Source organism: Vanessa cardui, chromosome 16 (genome assembly GCF_905220365.1).
Source record: "Vanessa cardui chromosome 16, ilVanCard2.1, whole genome shotgun sequence".
Taxonomy (NCBI): Eukaryota; Metazoa; Arthropoda; class Insecta; order Lepidoptera; family Nymphalidae; genus Vanessa; species Vanessa cardui.
The window spans coordinates 1,712,885-1,733,107 of NC_061138.1; the positions used below are offsets into that span (position 1 = coordinate 1,712,885).

Sequence of the window (20,223 nt, forward strand, 5' to 3'; positions counted from 1 at the left end):
CCATTCTTAACACAGTTCTCTATATGTATGCATCAATCGTGACAAATAGGAAACGAATTATGAAATTCTTTGCTGATAAATTCAACAGACCTTAAATTTATAGTTACCATTGCTTCCGAAAGTAAATTATATCAAGAAGAATAAGTAATAAAATCGGAAGTTATTCGTTTCCACCAATTCAATTAAATGGGTATGTTAATTAAATACAATTAAATTACAATACTTCCTGCATGAAACTAAACAACTACAAACTATACGCATTTATATCATCTATACGATATTTATTGCATGATACGCATTTTTTTAAATTTAAATTTAATTCTTTTAATTGGTAAAGTTAAAGGAACTTCTGATATTATTATAGAAGCGAACGCCTCGGCTGGCGAAGGATGAATTGGCTTAAGAGGGAGATACAAGATTTTTACTACTCTTGTTTACGCAATGGCACTATATCTACATGTAGTGTACTTATATATAGTGACTATAATTTACTCGTAGTATGAGAAATTGAGAATCAATATCATAGTGTTTATTGGAATGTGAAATTGTTGTGATACTTTGATGACAATGCTAGCATTCCAATTTCATTAAGAACATCCCGAAATAAGTCTGAAGTTGTAAACAGAAGCTGGTTTTGAAGAAAGAATCCAAAACATCGTAACACACGATAGTGATATTCCATCATATCTAATCACTTAATCTGTAGTAATTTAGATCCAGTGAATCAGAATAATTATTAGTAATTCTTTAATAATATAATTATAACCAAATAGAGCAGCACTTCAATAGTGAACAGTATTGCTGATAACAAACTACCTTGGCTGTCTTCAAGGGCCAAGGTACTTAAAGCTCTATCTGACATTGAACTATTTTAATGAATAACACTATGCATTAATTTCAATATTGAACACTGAATTTGACTATTAATAACGTCCTACTTTGTTTATAAAAAAATATATTTAAACCATTCGATGAAGCTAGATTTTCTTTTGAATTCCAGTTGGAAATCTCAATAAGAGTGAACTTTTCCCACTGCGGATACTACAAACTCGAGTGCATGCTAGAACGATGAAATGCGCTAGAATGTCGAGGTTAGATTTGTTAAAAGTTAAACACTAGCTTTTGAGCGTGAAATTGTCCGTTTTAAACTCCGTTTTTAGGATGACGTCACAGTCTTGATACATTTGACCAGTATTGAAACTCCAACGAAATAAATATGTTGAACTGACCTTGTAACCCGACTTTCTGCTATCGGATCTTTCGTATCAAATATGTATTGAACATATCGCGTTGCAGTCGATCGAGCGTTGTTTGATGACGTAGTGGTAGACGCTAACGTCATTGCAATCACACACAAATACCACGACTAGCTATTTCTGCTACTTCTATCATTTGGACATTGACTAAAAACTTTTCGCCTATCGTTTGTTACATGCAATAACATGTAACAGCCTGTAAATTTCCCACTGCTGCGATAAGGTCTCCTCTTCTATTAAAGAGAGGGTTTGGAACATATTCCACCACGCTGTTCCAATGCGGGTTGGTGGAAAGCACATGTGGCAGAATTTCGATGAAATTAGACACATGCAGGTTTCCTCACAATGTTTTCCTTCACCGTCGAGCTCGAGATGAATTATAAACACAAATTAAGCACATATATAGTGCATAGTGAGTGGTGCTTGCCTAGCCTAGGTTAACCCGCTATCATCGGTTAAGATGCACGCGTTCTAACCACTGGGCCATCTCAGCTGTAGCAATAAGATGATCCATATGAAATTATTTACGGGACAGACATTAGAAATCAAGAAGCAATTTTTGTTCTGTAAACAGACGGCCTTAAAAGTAATGGCCCCATAATAAATATTTTGTAAGGTGTACTAGCGACTGAATTATAGGGGTCTTTAACGATGACCCTGTGGCTATTTTTAAAACAAATCGATTTGTTCCGCTTTGTTCTTTAGCTGATGTTTTCTAGAACTGTTATCGTCTAGACCTAACGCTTGCTATCCATGTCTGTAACAGTCATGTAATCGTTGATTTTTGGCGTAAATACCACGCTGAACTTTAAGGAATTATTTCAAGTAAGACTTTAGATGGTAACTAGTTTTATGAGAACGATTGCCATTTGACCTCGGAAACCTTTTATGGGAACCAATAAAACTCTTATTAGTTTACCTACATTGCCCTTTTTTCAGCTGTAATTGAAGGTTTAGCTTACTTTAATTCGTTTTTAATGCTCTATTGCGGTAAAGAAATTGATGACATCATTCTACAGACAGTCTGAAGACAGAATTATATCACTCAAAATCTACATCAAAGAGAGATGAAATAATTGTGTGTCAATGACATACTTTCAGTCAGAAGAGCTCACTCATCCTGCTTATTAAAATTCAAGAGTGAACCTTCACAATTTAAAATTACTTTATTATATTTCTTTCGTTGGTATCCTGTTAGGGTATTTTTATTCATATTAATATTATAAATGCGATCGTTACTTTGACTTTTTATTTGTACGTTGCATTTTCACGGCTAAACCTCTAATTATGAAGCCATGACCTATGAAACCAGCTTGAACTCATAGGAAAGACGTTGCCTACTTTTTTGTCTAAAGACCATACGACCAATCCCTTAAAAAAGAGCAAAGCGGCGAGCGAAATTAAGTTATATCAAAGATTTATCTTTTACGTTTCTGAATGAATTTGACATCAAAATTACTATTGATTGCTTACAAGTGCTTCGATGAAAGAATTCTGAACCTAAAAATAACAATTTGCAAGAATCTTCGCCGACCTTACTGCAGATATATTTTTTTATACTAATCGGAAAAGTTAAAGTAAATATGCCTGGTGTTCCAATATTTGCTGAGTAACTCCCACTGCCGCGTCGAGACTAACGACTCTTTACTCTGTGCCTTTGTTACTCGATCCTTTGTCATGTCCAATTAATGAAAAAAAAATTATAAAATATAATTAGCAAGTTAAATTATCGTTATAATAATATACCTTTTAATAACTCGCTTTTTTAACTTAAAACATTTTCAATACATATTATTTATGATTTTAAACTGTGATCAAACTTTTTTATTTTAATATTATGCCCGACGGTTTTACAAGAATTGCACCTGTCATTGGCAAACCGGTATATATTTAATGATTGGACATTTATTAAAAAGCCTATAATTATACAAAATATATTATCGTATTATTAAAAAAAATATATTACTAAGTAAAGCATTTTTTTATAATATATGAATTAGAAATACATTAATACAATACACGAAATAATTACATACACTACGATAGATTTAATTCAAACATATTTTTCTACATAATAATCTAAATGAAACACAAACACATTGCTGTGCACTAATTGCATTAAATACGTATTATACTGGCAATGACAGTGCATGTCATGTCAAAAAAATTTTACTATTTTTTATGGTAGTAGCAAGAAGGTATCGTCCAGTTAGTCCCATTTTTCCGTATTATTCGAATCAACACATCCAATACTTTACTAGCAATGATTACGGCCTCGAATTTCGACCAATGAGCGACTACTAATATACGTAAATATTTTCTTATCTTCTCTGTTATAGAGCAAATTCATTCATGACGATTACAAGTAAATGGTCTAATGACTGAGTGGTCATCCCTGCCAACTAGGTGCCATGATCAATTTCAACCGCTCTTACTTCGCCAATACTGGCATTCCTGTTCACAGGCTCATTCAACTTTAATGTGGAATATATGAATGGGTGGTTCCTACAGGGACGTGCTTTCACAAAGCCCAACTACGAAATAAACTAATATCAATGATGCGCAAAATCTATAATAGGTCTGTCTAACTTAGGATACATTGTAAACAGGAAAATTGAAGCAAATTTTGTGGAACCCGTGTATATCAGCAGGTCATTTGTACTGACCTTATGTAATTTATATAAAACTTATAAGTTTAATTATCATATATTTCTTGTTTTTTTACAACAAGGACACCGAGTTGTTTTGCTATTTGAATTTACGTATCTAAAAAACATAATGCAAAAAACTGCAATTGTATTAAAATATTCTTGATTAAAATAGTATTCATTGAGATTTTTTTTATCACGGCTTAGAAAAAACGAAAGACACTAATTTTAATTTTATTTATTTATCCAATGAGTCGAGATGGCCCAGTGGTTAGAACGCGTGCATCTTAACCGATGATTGCGGGTTCAAACCCAGGCTGATTACGATAACGCTGATTCATGTGCTTAATTTGTCTTTATAATTCTTCTCGTGCTCAGCGGTGAAGGAAAACATCGTGAGGAAACCTGCATGTGACAAATTTCATAGAAATTCTGCCACATGTGTATTCCACCAACCCGCATTGGATCAGCGTGGTGGAATATGTTCCAAACCTTCTCCTTAAAGGGAGAGGAGGCCTTTAGCCCAGCAGTGGGAATTTACAGGCTGTTGTTGTTGTTATTTATCCACTATATGAAATAATACTCGTGTACTTAGTTAATCATAAGGTATATAAATTCTCCTTAAAACGAAAACTACAATACGCTACACGATAACATATCGAAGTTTCGTATCAACTTACACATACCTTATTGTTTCGAAACGAATAAAACATTTAAACCACAATTTGTTTAAGCTCAGCCATCATTTTAAACATTTAAATAATCCATAAAACATTCCATGGAATGATTGAATTATAACATTAAGCAAGTTATTTCAACAAAACTTCATTCATCCTGTATTCTTACAAACAATGAATAAAATTAAAGATACTTAAACTATCAAAACTAACGAATTTGATGTACTTTTTAACATTATAAAATAATTATTATATAAATAATTATAAAAATATTTATTTCTTAACAAAGTCAGCGTTCCTTGCATCCTATTAATTTTCCATCTGACTTAACAGAAACAATGTGACGGTTGCTTCGTCACCTGTTTCCAGGTCACGCTTCGCAGGGCGTTTGGAAATCAGACAATACGATATACCTTACAAGAATGATATATAGGTTGATTGTTTTAAATGAGAACGTTTCTGAGGTTTCTTTTTTATACCGAAAGTAAAATGTAATCAAAGGAATCTGTAGTTCATAGTGAGTTTGAACATAGTGAGTTAGAACATTGTATAAGTACGACACAAATTAGATGTAGCATCGGAAAATGCAATGGAATAAAAATAAAACCGACTCCTGCCGATTTACACGACCAATAGAAATAGCTCCCTATCGCGCCTTTCGAAAAAAAGCAAGTGCAGTAAAGCGACGTGTTAATTTGACGAATATATTAGGTCATATGATATTACAAGTTATTACGTTTGTACAAAGATCATATTCGCATGAAAAATAAATATTCGGATGCGATTCCATTCGGATGTGATCGGTTTTACGAATTTTGCCGATGCTACATCTAAGTTGTGTCGTACTATACTCTGATAAAGAACTAGCTAGCTGCTCCTATAATCGTAGCGTGATGTTAGAATGGTATGTTGATTGAATGGCTTGCTAAGTAACGTATATAGCTTTCCAGCACATATATTGTATGCATTGAATGTATCATTATCATAGAAAGGCAAGAAGTAAATGCCTCCTAATGATAAGTGATCCATTCTTAATAATGACTTAATAATAAGCTCATTTACTATGCTTTTTCTTACCGATACGATACATACCTTTTATTAAGTATAGACTAATACAATATAGGTTGTTAGACAGGCAAATGGGCCACCAGATGGTAAGTGAATACAATCTATATGTATAGACATAGGCGCTATAGGAATTATTACTAATTTCTTACGTCGGAAATCAATCACCAACCTCGAGAAACTGTAGCTACAATGACACTGGCTGACACATTTAAAAGCATTGAACAATAATATTGTTATTTGGCAGAAGTATGTTATTGAAATTCGGCCTTAAGCTGACAGCATGATTCGATCCATCATTCTCACACTTATTAAGTAGCACATCATTGCATAAGTTTAGCTAATTATTATAACAACTGAAAATAAAAATGACATAAAAGCCTTAACCGCATAACGTCGTCATTTGTCATAATACGAAGGCTCGGTAATGAGATCGCGTCGTTTATGACGTGGGAATTGGATATGAGGAAATCATAACATAATAAAGTTGAAATTCAAGGAAGTTGCACTGTATTCGCTATTTAGTGTATAACGTGACATACTGTAACTATCCCTATGCTGGACTAAGGACATCTTTTGAGAAGCTTAACTCACCACAACAAACCATGTTGGCACACACACCTTTGGCATATTTTCCCATAACTCATGCATTCCTCTCGATGTTTTCTTTCAACACAGAGCTTAAATTTAACCTTCCTCGGTTCTTCGGGTCATATTGACCCGAATCTGATGTTTAACTGGCAATAAAAGTTGTAATTTTTAATATAATTTATTAAGACTTCAGGACAATTATTAATTATGTATTCACTCTATATAAGTACGGTAAAATTATAGAAAAGTCTCTTATCTTAGCTAGAAAAAGTTTTTTCCATCTTAGGTTCCTCGGGTCAATAATACCCGAGTATGAAAAAAACCCTCGGGTCAGAAAAGCCCGTGTTCGTTAACAATAATGCTTTGTTGAATTCTAAGGATATAGTTACAATTTATAAATATTAGTCAAACCTCAATCATCACTGATTGTGTTATTGTTGAAAGTAAATTGAGAAAAATATTTGTTTACATTTGCATACGGTTACATTACATTAGTTTCGTGAGACGAATATTTTTATTTGATTCATTTGTTGTTTGGATCGGACATATTCCACTAGTGTTTGAAATGGCTCGCAATTTGACTAATTCTATGATTTCGCAAATCCTAAACTACGATATAAATTCTGAAGATAAAATAATTAGTGAAATGGAGAATTATCCTAAACCTGTGTTTTCATCTACTGTTGCATTCAATTCAAAAATGGTTCTCGTTTCGTACATTCCTAAAAAAAAAATATGTAATTCTGTTGAGCACGAATCACAAAAAAATAGAAATACTAATATAATAATATCATTCAGAGCAGAAGAAACCAAAAATGATCATGGACAAGAAAAGGTGCTGTTGACTTTCTAGATAAAATGATATCGGCCTATAGTTGTAAACGAATGACAAGAAGGTGGCCAATAGTTCATAATATGATTGATATTTCATGTTTCTATGCTTTCTTTTTGTACTGTGATACCCATCCAGACTGGAGACAGTTTCTAGAGAAATTAGACATGGGATTGGTAAATGATCACATCGAGCGTAGGCAAACTCTTCTTCGGACAAATGCTTCACGGGAATTAGTGCTATGAAGTACGAATACAGTCAGATGTTACCGAGACAACTAATACATCAACTACTCAGAGTTCTATTAAAAGAAGAAGGTGCAGTGTATGTCCATCTTCGAAAGATGTAAAATCTTCAAAAATCATACAATCATCATACATAATATGTCCAAAACATTCTGAGGTTTTGTGCCTTTCGTGTTGCCAAGATAATGAGCAATATAAGTATAATATAGTCGTTTAAAGTGATTTTATTCGTATTTAATAAATATGATTTCAATATTAGATTTTGTATTTAATTCAAAACAATTACTCCATATTTTTGCCATCGGGTCAATATGACCCGAAGGCCTCAAGTGTACATGGTATTTGAAGAACCGAGGAAGGTTAAAGATATATGAACTATTTGTTGAATACTTCATAAAGATAACTACATGTTATATAGCTCCACATATTTTGTAAAATTATAAGTTCTTCCAAATATATATTCTTAAATTAAACAGAAGAGTACATACTCCATGCATTTTTTTTGAAAATCTGTTCACTGCAAATATGAGAATAATACGGTGCATCGGATCGCGTTTCATAATTTACCTTTTAAATGAACAAGTAGATTTAGCAAATGAAACAGTTCGCGGAAAGTAAATATTTAAATTTGTACATTTGTGATATATTTCGGAATAAATTTCCCTGTTTCAAACGAACTAAAAATATTTATACGACTATGCTAAAACATATTATAAAGAGAAAAATTTTGTTCTTTCGCAAATGAACACGAACACTACTTAAACGATTTTAATAATATATATTCCGAAGCTACTTCATCCAGAGGGAACACATGCTTTTAATTCAATAACAATAATGGTTAAAGGAAATCGTTACTTAATATTTTTTTAAAGATAGCTGCACATTAACATATGGACTATAGATGTGTATATGCCTACTTTTTATGCAAATAAAACAAACAATGCATGACGGTAGAATAACGGGCGAGCAAATGATACAGACCATCAAGCCCGGTAGTAATATAACCTTTGTTTATCTTGCATCTCACTCTATCTCTATAAAAATAAGAACTTTGATATTTAACGCCGTCCGAAATCCTTAAATATGTCCGCCTTTATGGCATATTAAAAATTTATTGGCTACGGATATTAGATTACAGTGCTGTTAACTTTACGCTTTGAATTCTCGTCCGCAAATAGATGCGCTATAAAATCTTGTTTTGTGAGCGCTTAAGATGAAATTAAATTTTAAATTCGGCTAAAAATGTTTATTCATACTTTTGTCCCAGAATTTTAAAACCACTGCATATTTGTAAGTTTCGTTATTTTGTATTCAAAATGACTTCAAGTTTGAATACTAAATTTCTAGTGAGCATTGGAATAGATGATAGCAGTTCTAAAAATTTAACGTTTTACTTAACCTTTGTAATTTAATGTTTACAACACTTGATATCATATCAAAATTATCAAATTATCAATGGAAATTACACTTATCGGTTTAGATATCATGATAAATATCAAAATATATCAATGAAACGAAAGGCAAATAAACGAAACAAGCTGCAATGCCCTTAATCAACCACATTTCACTTTCACTTTTCAAAAATAATAACAGTTCAATAAGTGCTCTTACGTTCTCATCATCATCATCTTCATCATCATTATTTCATCCATTGCTCTAATAATCTCTTCCAGGACAAGCCCAATCTTCGGATTGTTTCATCCAGCAACCCATTATATTCCTATATTTAATGAAACATTCATCTTTTGTTCTCTATCTCTTCAAAAAATTATTGGTCCCGATCACGTTTTACGTTACCCAACTACTTCACTTACTTTCCATAGTTGTACTACGAACGTAACTTCCGTGAAAGAACACATTTTAAACATCAATCGTAATACTTTCACTGGACGAAATTTTTAATTTCTCGTTACGTTGATTGGGAGTTATTATGGTAGCCGACCAGCGTGAATCTTAGAACGTGATGATATCGTGATTAAGACAATTTGTAAAAGCTTTTTTCGCCGTGTGAAATTTACAATTACATAACCAATAATATAAGAATTTCTCTAACGGAAAATAAAAGTATTCTTATAACAGAATTTGGAGTTACACGCGATTGAAATATTTAAAGTATTTTATCGATACATAAAATTATATAGTTCTTTTTAACTAGCAGAGTCCACCAATATTAAGCTTAATTATAAGGTTTCATATCAATGGTTAGATAAGATATTGCATTATAATCTAATTATGAGACTGGACAGGTTACGTAACTACTATAACCAACACGATCACAACGTGGAATCAAGTGATTCTCTCAGAGGAATGTTGCGATGACGTCATTATTATTCTGTGAATTGTGAACCAATTACTATATTTGGGACTGCCATCGGTGTGATTAATAGGCTTGGATAAACAAGGCTCGGAAACATCTAATTTTTGGAATATAATTGTTATCCTAATAATTAAAATAAGTTTAAATAATCAAAACTAGTTTATATACTAAAATTCTATAAATTTTTCCTATTTTAGAGTATTTTTTATAAAGACTTGTACGGATATTATAATATCCGGACTGTATAAAAAACCCTAGCACGGACGTTCTCCGGACACCAAACTAGGACAAATCCGGAGAAACGCAAACGGCTGTACTAAGAATACAGATTCTAAATTTCTTATTCGTCAAGCCTGCAAGTCCTTACAAACAATATATTTTCAATATTAGAGCTCATAATATTCATGCCTATTTTTTTATTTAGCTTAAAAAAGCCTACTATTATATGTATACATCATCAGGCGCTTACGTGATCTATTGTTGGACGCAATAAAAATATCTTAGTCGACTGTTACAACACCCGCAGTTACGATTTATGATGGGGTGGCTCTATTAAGCCGGAACCACACGACACTTCTTTTAGGATCAATAAATAAAAGAAATAATACAAAAGTAAATATCGGTCGAATAGTGGCATTTAGTTGTTAAATGCATATTGAATGTGTTTCTTTTAAAACCTGTGAAATAACATTATCTTTTATGGAACCTGTGGTATTTAGATTAAAGCCGAAAAGTGCTTTAACTCGATTTGAAGCGCTTTCTACGTCATTTTTCTATTACAATACAGCTAAAAAAGACGATGTTAGACAAGACTTCACACGCGACGATAGATTTGTAAGTTGAGAGGCGAGCGAAAATATACTTTCTTTGCTATAACATTCGACAGATAATCGATTGAAGAAAAATTGGTGAACGATTTCATAATATCGTCCACTTATCATTTACGCAATATCTAATCGATAAGAATTGGTATTAACGACAGATTACGATGCATAATATTTTGAATAATTAAATGCTTGGTAATCACGAGTACAAATGAAAAAAAAAACAAACGAAGAAGCAACCGTTCTCAACCAAAACACAATCTTTGTAAGCAAAGACATGTAAACAGATTTTGCTCATTAGGCTTATGGCGTAATTTTCCTGTTGCACGCAAAATGAAACAAATTTAAGTTGATTTTTAACAACATATAATTTTGTTTATAGCATAACGTGGATTTTTAAAGGTGGTGGTGGTTCTATGTGGACGAGTATTTGTAGTTTATAAAATATTTTGGAAAAGGTATAAGGAAAGTATTTATAGTGCTGTTTGAACTAAAAGATCATTTAAATCTAGTTTTCCACTTATTACATGAACAATAGTTCCAATTCTATTAAATACATTAGGTTTAAAATAATTGAATGCTGCGAAAAATATTTGTATCTCTCTCCCTCATGTGTAGGATAAAAAGGATAGCATTTTATGATTTAGTTCTGTCAAAATATTTAGTTTAAATGGTATACCAAGATTAAAAAGGTGAAACATATGATAAATTATTATTAGTTCACTCGTAACAATCGTAGGTGTATCAAAATATCCCAAAAGGAGTGGACCGGTTATCAAAACATCATTATATGGAAGTTTGAGTATTATGACTCAGGCTTATTATTCACTATTGGTCAGCTATAGTCCGCAATATGATCATTATACTTATGACTAATATATATCTTAGTTATTGTCAAAGTAGAATGCATTAATAAGAATAACACTGCATTGTCTTAACAGTTAAATGTATCAGAGATTTACTGTTGTTCAAATAACAGTAAAGAAAAATCAACGCACATTTCCACAACGATTCTCATCAAAGATATTTTAAATTCCAGAATTAAACTTTAGAATTCCTTTAAAACCAATTATTACACTTTTTGATTATTTCACGGGTATCTGTTTAACATCTAACAAAACGAAAAAAGTGCATTTTGTTACGGTCCTCACTTGTAAACGTTGTTAGGGGTCGATTAGTAAACGATGCTGTCTTTCTCTTTCAAATGTCAAATCATTGACGATAGAAAGAGTGAAAGCTTTTGTAAATAAAAGCGAGAATGTTTATCGTCAGCTATTCGAATTCCTTGATCGAATCCAGATACAATCGAATGATTGACACGCTTCTCAATTAGACTCCACCGTATCTACCTGGTTAGTTACATAGTACAAAAGTAAAAGAACGCTTTATGAGACAAGTACAAAATTCAACGAAAGCATGGCACTATTAGTCACGATGGAATTTTAGAGACTGTCCAAGGACTCTTAATACATTTCCTATCAAAAGATGTGTTATCGTTATCAAATTTCGTTTGTAACGGAACATGATAAGGCATTATGATAAATGAATTGAACCATCAGTATTCACCTGTCTTTCACCATATTTGTCCGGAAACTACTGTTGACTTAAAAGCATACCAACAGTAATATATTTATGAACGATTTAAAATAAAGCCAAAAGGACTTTAATAAAGAAATTAATATTCCATCCAATACTTTGAAAATCCAAGCCCTATACGTTTAATAAATAAATAAAACAAAATTAATGTGTGTAAATATGATCGTTGATCGATAGACATTTTGGACGCAGCTATTATTAGCTAATAGCATCGTGAGTAAAAGCTTTTAGCTTATCATACGTTGCCAGAAATGACATGTTTCTTATTACTATCAAAAGATCCACTTAACTTCGTCGATTGGAAATATAAAATCCAAATCAATTTATATCTTGCTCTTGTGTTACAAAACTGGTACCAATTCTTTAAACTGAAACTAAATAACTCTGAAAGCTACTGCAAAAGGCAAAGAAAGTATTTTTGATATAAAAAAGACTTCTCATAATATCAAAGAGAACACAAATTATATAAGACATTTTAAAGTGTGCTTAGAAATAAAGTGGAATATCTTTGATGAGCATAATATAATTTCCTACAGTAAAGGAAAATGATTCAGATCAAAAATCCGCATTGTGATTATAATGCAGAGAACGTTGACGTAATCCTCGGTTCAGGATCGATGACTGCTGACAATAAACATCATTAACAAAGGAGTCACAAAGTACGAGAGCGTGCATTAGTCATTACCAGTTACAATGGGACTAATTAGTATACTAAAATACAAATATGTACGAATACAACGATAACAGATTATACAGTCAAGGACGGTGGTCTTAAATAGTTTACTGCAGACGTTCACTGACAAACAAAACAAGTCGAAATACCATCTTTCAATCAACTTGTTGACTAATTTGACCCCAATTTAGTATGTTATGCAGTCTTAATATGTAATATGAATAATGTTGATCACCAGTATTTCCGCCATTTATATGATATTTAGTTATTCGATATTCAAAATCGATTGCATCGTATTGTATATTTGACGAAACGTTTTGAAAGATCTATTTCGGACAGTCGGCGGATCCGATTTCAAATTTGCAAAAAAAAATGTTAAATTACAATACAAAAACATTTTTTTTTAAATATGTGACTTTAAAAGAGAAGGAAAGGAAACCTTGGTCAATTAACAGCTGCAAAGCATTAATGGACATGGTGACATTGTTGTTAGTCTCCAAGGCGAAGGAGCGTTAATGCTAAGGATACATAATATAGAACGTATTAGCACTTCGCATATAAATTTTACTTTCAATGATCGACTAAAATTTAATGATTATACCAGGTAATAAAACTTCGATAGCACAATCAATGTTTATTAATATTATAAATATCGAAGTAACTGTGTCTCTTAGTCAGTCTGTTGCTCTTTAACGACGAAACCGCTGAAACGAATTTGATGCTATTTAGTATGAAGCAAACTTGAACTTCAAGACATACCACTTTACATACTACTTTTTTTGTCTGACTCATGACAACCAGCACCCTAACTACCACTCTACCACTGTTATTGGGTCTACCACTGGCATTGAAAATTTATTAATTTATAATTATTGATAGAGGCCGGGATCATAAGTTCATCAGTACTTTATAGACCTAGACCGACTTTGTCTCAGCTTTCAACATAGTCAGTATTATAGTCACATTCGAAGTTATACGATCCTCTCTACAGGTTTAAGCGCGTCAGGTGACAGGCTGTCTGAGACATAATGTTGAGACGATTGTAATAATATCGTATTTTGTTCGTGTGTAATAACAAATACTATTCAAATATGAATCAATATATTTAATACAGGAGTTTCCTATCCTGGTTGATAGGCAAATTATAAATTGCAACTACGTAGGTACTTCACTCTGATGATTATGGCCGATTTCGGGTCATGGTCATTTAGTAAAGTATTCTTGGAAGACTGAACCATTAGACCAATTATGTGATAAGTACATGTATTTCAAAGTAATCCAGATTACTATAGTATAAATATCAAACAAAAATAAAACATAAAAAGAAAACACTTTCACAATAAAAACATCTCTGGACATTATTTAATTACTTGCTTAAAATTGATCTTCGAGGTCATTTCATTTTTATCAAAACAAAACAAGCTACAACATCTGCTAAATGTCATTTTCTCGACCACTCAGACGCATTCTGTTACATATTTATTATGATACAAAAAATCGTCACCAACAAGCTATGTGGGTGAAGCCAAACAAAATATTTTTTCCAACTTTAACTTTTCTTTATCCGTGAAATCCTCTATTCAACCTTTGTCCGAAACTTACATCAGAAATCTTTGTTATTATGGCGACATCGACATGTTTCATACTCAATGCATGTCAACAATGATTGAAAAAGTAACATTGTCATAATAAACCTGCAATGGATAAACGACGTCCAAATAAACGCTGAAGACCAAGTAACAGAGAAGGGGTCGATGTAGTGTCAGTCGGGTAGCGTTGCCTTCGTGAACAGGTTTTCGAAGTATCAGGTTTGGGTACCGGCCGTTCTACGTTCCGTATGCTCGTGTCCGCTTCAATTTTATAGCACATTGTTCCGAGAAACTGGTACACGTTAGGTTTATTTTTATTTACATTCAGCAGTACTATTCTGTAAGAACTCACTTCGTTTATCACTTAAGAAAATTTAAAAACTTACGTTTTAAGACAATATCCGTGACCCTTTTTAATTTGAATTGTTCTAGTCAATGTCGCATCTCACTTCTGACATTTCACGATCATGTTTTGCGGCAAGTATCGTCTTTGGTTTAACAGAATAGATCTCCTATGCGATTCTTGTGCACCGCAAAAGTACCAAGTGAAATTACAGTCTAAGTGTCTTTGCAATATTTATTAAATGTGAAATTAATTTAATGCTGATTTCACTGAGCGATAAAAGGAGAAATTGCTTAATATTTCAACGTTAAGCCATTGAGTATAAAGTGGCTGTTTACAACACTATTGAGGCATGCTTTATTATATCTTGCAAAACACTTAATCCTTATAACAGCACGTAATTCACACATTCTACTTATAATATGGTCTCGAAAACAGATGGAAAAACAAGACAAGCATATCTGTACCCTACACGGATACAGAAAATTATGGTAAACTTACATTAAAAGAAAATTCCCCCTATAAATCCGGACAAGGACACTTAATAAAGTAAAGTTATTAATACATAATAAATAAACTCAATCACTTCGAGTGCAAAACAATGCACTTAAAACAAATTATTCAAATATCGGTTATCGTTATTGACTTGATAAAGTGTTTTGGTAACAAAGCAAAAGTACAGATAGCTTAAATGATACCATTTATAGTTAACATATTAATACTACGTACTTTTACAGCTGGAAACAACGATAATTAACAGATAAGTTATCAACATAACATAGCTACGTAATATCATAACAATTGTCATAACACCTTGAACTTTTTGGAAAATTAACAAATAACGGATAACGGTCGCTATTATTGTATACGAGGCAGAAATATCAACTTATGACACCCAGTTTTCGAATTCGCAAAGTTAATACAACCTTTTTGAGTCATCTTTTTTTTTCTTTGGACATTTTTAAAATGGCTTGTTAAAAAATTAAAGCTCATGTTAAAAATATTGACAAAAAAAGCATATTACTAAATCCAGCATTATAGCTTATAAATAAGGGTGGACTTAGTACATATTTGTTAATTTCTAAGCAAGATATAAATATACATTTAACTGCAATTTATTGACATATTCTGTAATTGGAATACTGTTTTTGATTTTTGACTTAATTACAATATAAGAACCCTCACGAGTCTCTACGAGTTTGAAACGATGAGAAATTTATTCTGATATAAAAGTATAATTTCGTCATTTAATCTGATTTCCCAGAAACCGTCCTGATTTTTAGGGTGGCTTGGTTTGATATAAAAAGCCTTTACGTGGTTATCCATCGCGACCAATGCTTTAAAATATGCGCCATTGTTACATTGGAATGATGCAGCAAGTAAAAAAAGAATAATAATAATTACTTAGATGATACTATACGTTACCTTGTTTACTTACTAACTGCTAGTATACTTATTTTTAACAAATCGTTGCATTTTTGTAATGGCAACCCTTGAAATCAAATAAAGCCTCCTATTTGGTAAGTATTATCTATTTTAGTGTGTAAACACAACGAAATAAAGGTATGGCATTAATGTGCCATAATAATCAATAATCTCTTATTTTTAACGAAAGCATCACTTTTATTACCTTTTAGAGGTATTTGTAGTGTAAGGTTAGATTTTATAAGTAAATCAATCAATTTGTCGCACTGTTTTTTCTTTTCAATTTACATAAGTATTTTGTATAACATTCCATCTCTTTCCCTCTCGTTGTAATCAGGTTAATCTTAGCTCAATCGTCACGCGCCACCGGTAAGGTAACAGATCAAAGACCCTTAATTAAGTGCCTCGGTGCCGGAGGATTGAACTCGTCTATCCACTTCGAAAATATAAGTTAGAAACCGTTACGTAGTACTAGTATATTTATCTCGTTTCCTCTTACGTCACATGATATGTCAGTAGCAGAGATTTTGTGATAAGCTCTATTATATATAGATATATCTATGTTGAGATAAAAAAATATGGTTTTTTTTTTCAGATGATTTTACTCCGATTCAACCATTTGATAAACAAGGATAAGTTTAAACGTTTTAAATGTTGGCCTTAAAATCTAATCAGACATCAGTTCAATACTCATAGACGCTTCAGTAGGTATTTTAAACACTGATAACCTAAATAGCGTTACAATATTAAAATAATTTTGTATGCATAATTTAAACGATAAATCAAAATGGTTACGCCTATATTGGAAAACGAATAGACGGACAATGCTAAATGACGTAACGCGCATGCGATACATTTGAATTCGCCAACGAGTCGCACTAAAGACAACCAGTAACATTCCGACCTCCCTACTAAGCGGAATGTTATGAATTGTTATTAAAATCTACTCAGAGAAGAAACTATTAGAAGTAATTACTGCACACAACGTACAGACGGCAAAAGGTGATTTTTTTCTTATAATACACTGTTTTTCTAACATAAACAGTTAATATATTCATCACCGTATACAGATCGAGCTAACGGTACATTGAATACTAACAGAGAAGCGAGAGAAAGCGTAGAGGATTTCATTCGAGTGAAAGCCAGACGCCGGTGCACAAGTTGTGTTTCGAACGCAAAATATAACCTCGAAAATGTCGCTTTTGATAACGTCAGCGACCATAACAATAACAATTGCGTCAGCAATTTACTGGTACATCAACAGACATAAGCCGATCAAACATATATTGAGTGAATTGAGGTACACGATTGACATGCAGGGAGCCGGCGCAGGAGGCTTGATAGACGACTGGGTGAGTGTATGGATAAATAAAATAGAGTTGCCAGACGCGACAAACAAGATAGCCGTGATAACGGGCGGCGCTCGCGGAATAGGCACGGAAGTCGTACGTGGACTTCTGAAGGCGAACATGACCGTTATAATGGGTGTTCGAAATCCAAATTCCGTTGAAAAATTCATTGCAACAATGGAAAACGGAAAGAGAATTCGAGCTTATCCATTGGATCTATTGTCTTTGGAATCAGTTAAGGAGTTTGCTGATCGTGTACTCAGGGAATTTCCAGAAATCCACCTATTAGTAAACAATGCTGGTATTATGTTTGGAGATTATAAACTAACCAAAGATGGTTTTGAAACGCAACTGGCTGTGAATCATTTGAGTCATTTTTATTTGACACATTTATTGTTGCCAGCGCTTAAACGGAGTGGGAGAATTGAGGAGCCGTCTAGAGTCGTTAATGTATCATCCTGTGCTCATTTCCCAGGGAAAATATATTTTGATGATATCAATATGAAAGAACATTATGACACCACAGCAGCCTATGCTCAATCAAAACTAGCACAGGTAATATATTCAATATTTTGAAGTAATTTACCATATTAAGATTTAAATATTTATTTTATATATTTTTTGTTACAGCTAATGACGGCAAGGTATGTTAACAAGCTTCTGGAAGATAAAGATTGTCCAGTGAAATGTTACTCTGTCCATCCCGGAATTGTTGATACAGACTTATTTGAAAAAACGAATTTCTCTTATTTACCTTGGCTCCGAAGAATGTTGTTTAAAACTCCAGAAAAAGGGGCCGTTCCGATTCTCTATGCATGTTTTAACAAAGATATTTTAGCCAAAGGAGGTTTATATATTAGTAATTGTAAAGAAGGTTTTAGCAACAGATTCTCTAAGAATGAAAAACACCAAGAAAAACTATTTCAATTGAGTTGTGACTTAGTCGGAATTCAAGAACAGAATTTTGGTAGGAATTAGTATTATACTTTTACATTACTCATTTAAAAAAAATTACATTCCAAATATATTTTTTACACTTGTATAAATTATATTTAATATTTATAATAAATATATTTTTTTAATTGCGTTTATATCTGATCCCTTAACCTCATCCACATAATAAGATAGAATACACAATGTTTAATACGAAATTAAAAAAAACTAGCCTCGATATGTTATAGATAACTTATATTCATTATGAATAATTGCTACACAAAAGCACTTTACAAATTCTTAGCATAGTATCAAGTATAGAGTCTATTCATGTGACATAAACTGTGATTTATTTTTATTTTATAGTAATGTATGCAGCACAATATAAATTAGAGAGGCTAGTTAATATATGCATAAAATTTAAAACTTCAGAGACATTACGTATAATTCTATGACAAACTTTCTATTAATGCTGTTTTTACTTATTAAATGGTTATATAATAATTTAAATCAGTACTAAGTATTATTTTAGCAGTTTTAATTATGAATTAGTAATATAATTATTACAGTTTCTGCGTTCAAAAGGAACATTTAACACATTAATCAGATAAGTCCAGCGAATAAGTTTATTTTTATTAGTTATTAAATCACTAATAAAAATAATATTAAATGTTAAACTCGACTAACCTGCTAAAGAATCCAGAGAGTCCTTTCTTCTTTAATTTTGTGTGTTCTTGAACAGTATTGACTTCGGCAAGATCATCTTCCTTTGATGCACTGGATCCTATGGAACACTCTGATAGACTCGAGACGGTGCTGGAGAAAGATCCTCCATCCTTGCCGCGCTGATGACCATTCACACTGCCGCCCCATTGTAGGGTACTCTTTGGCGAATCACTAGTGTCACTCTTTTCACAGGTTGAAATAGAAAAATTGCCTTCGTCACTGAAACTGCTCTTCTTTGATAATTTATCAATGTCGTCCGAAGTGTCCTCTACTGGGCTTTCGACCTTAGGACTCACGAAATGTAGTTGTTTCGTAATCGGATTATACGCTAGTTGTATGTTATCTAGGGCTTCGCTGAGGCGCATCCCGCCTTTTTGGCACGGAGTCGACATTGCAAAGATTCAAAAATCGAACTGCGTCTATTAATTCCATCCATTTTTCAAGAAACCTTGTTTAACTGATTCCTCGTAAACGGCCTCATTATTAATCATTATTGTAATTATTTGCAAATGTTAACACTATAACTCGTTATCTTAATTCGTTATTTATAATACACATCACAAACGAAAACAATCGACGTAAATATTCCAAAACAATTTAAAGAAATAATAGTAATGTGTCGTAAATATACACTATTAAAGACGGTTTAATAATTAATTTACACTAAAAACGTTTTTTTAATTTATAAAAAAATCAATACTACCACTAACACTACGCTTTAATACAATAAATCATACGGAACTAAAACATAAACCAAAGCAACACACCCACCACCTTTTCCTTTCCACTGTAAATAAATTGACATTGGCATAAGGCTAATGGCATTCTTTGTATTATACTACGATCTCTGCGTCATATAATACGAACAAGTAAAGGAGGCTATTGTATTCTATATGAATGAAGGAGTAAGGTAGATATTTAATATGGTCAATCTATATACGTCAGTTTTTAAATTTCTAAACGAAATGTCATTACAATAAGTAAATGATAAAACTTATGCATCTTAATTACATAATACATTGATTGCATTAAATAAATATATAAATTAATTTTTACTGGATTGTTCTGAAGATAAAAAATAAAATTATTTAATACATTATTTTTAAGGCTTAAGAAAGAGTAAAAACGTGACGC

At 32.3% G+C, this 20,223-nt stretch overlaps 2 protein-coding genes across 2 annotated transcripts in view; one reads left to right on the forward strand and one right to left on the reverse strand.

Moving 5' to 3' along the window:
* The window catches only part of LOC124536111 (TBC1 domain family member 12-like), a 49,426-nt gene extending 29,555 nt beyond the window's left edge, over nucleotides 1-19,871 (reverse strand). Inside the window, exon 1 of the mRNA XM_047112559.1 lies at nucleotides 19,051-19,871. Within this exon, the coding sequence (XP_046968515.1) occupies nucleotides 19,051-19,481 (431 nt within the window). The 5' untranslated portion in view covers nucleotides 19,482-19,871. The remainder of the gene's footprint in view (nucleotides 1-19,050) is intronic.
* LOC124536112 (retinol dehydrogenase 12-like) lies at nucleotides 16,815-18,451 on the forward strand. The gene is made up of 2 exons (XM_047112560.1): nucleotides 16,815-17,985; nucleotides 18,061-18,451. The coding sequence occupies exons 1-2, from the start codon at nucleotides 17,275-17,277 to the stop codon at nucleotides 18,406-18,408; spliced, it is 1,059 nt and encodes a 352-aa protein (XP_046968516.1). The 5' UTR covers nucleotides 16,815-17,274; the 3' UTR covers nucleotides 18,409-18,451.
* Nucleotides 19,872-20,223: the final 352 nt, after the last annotated feature.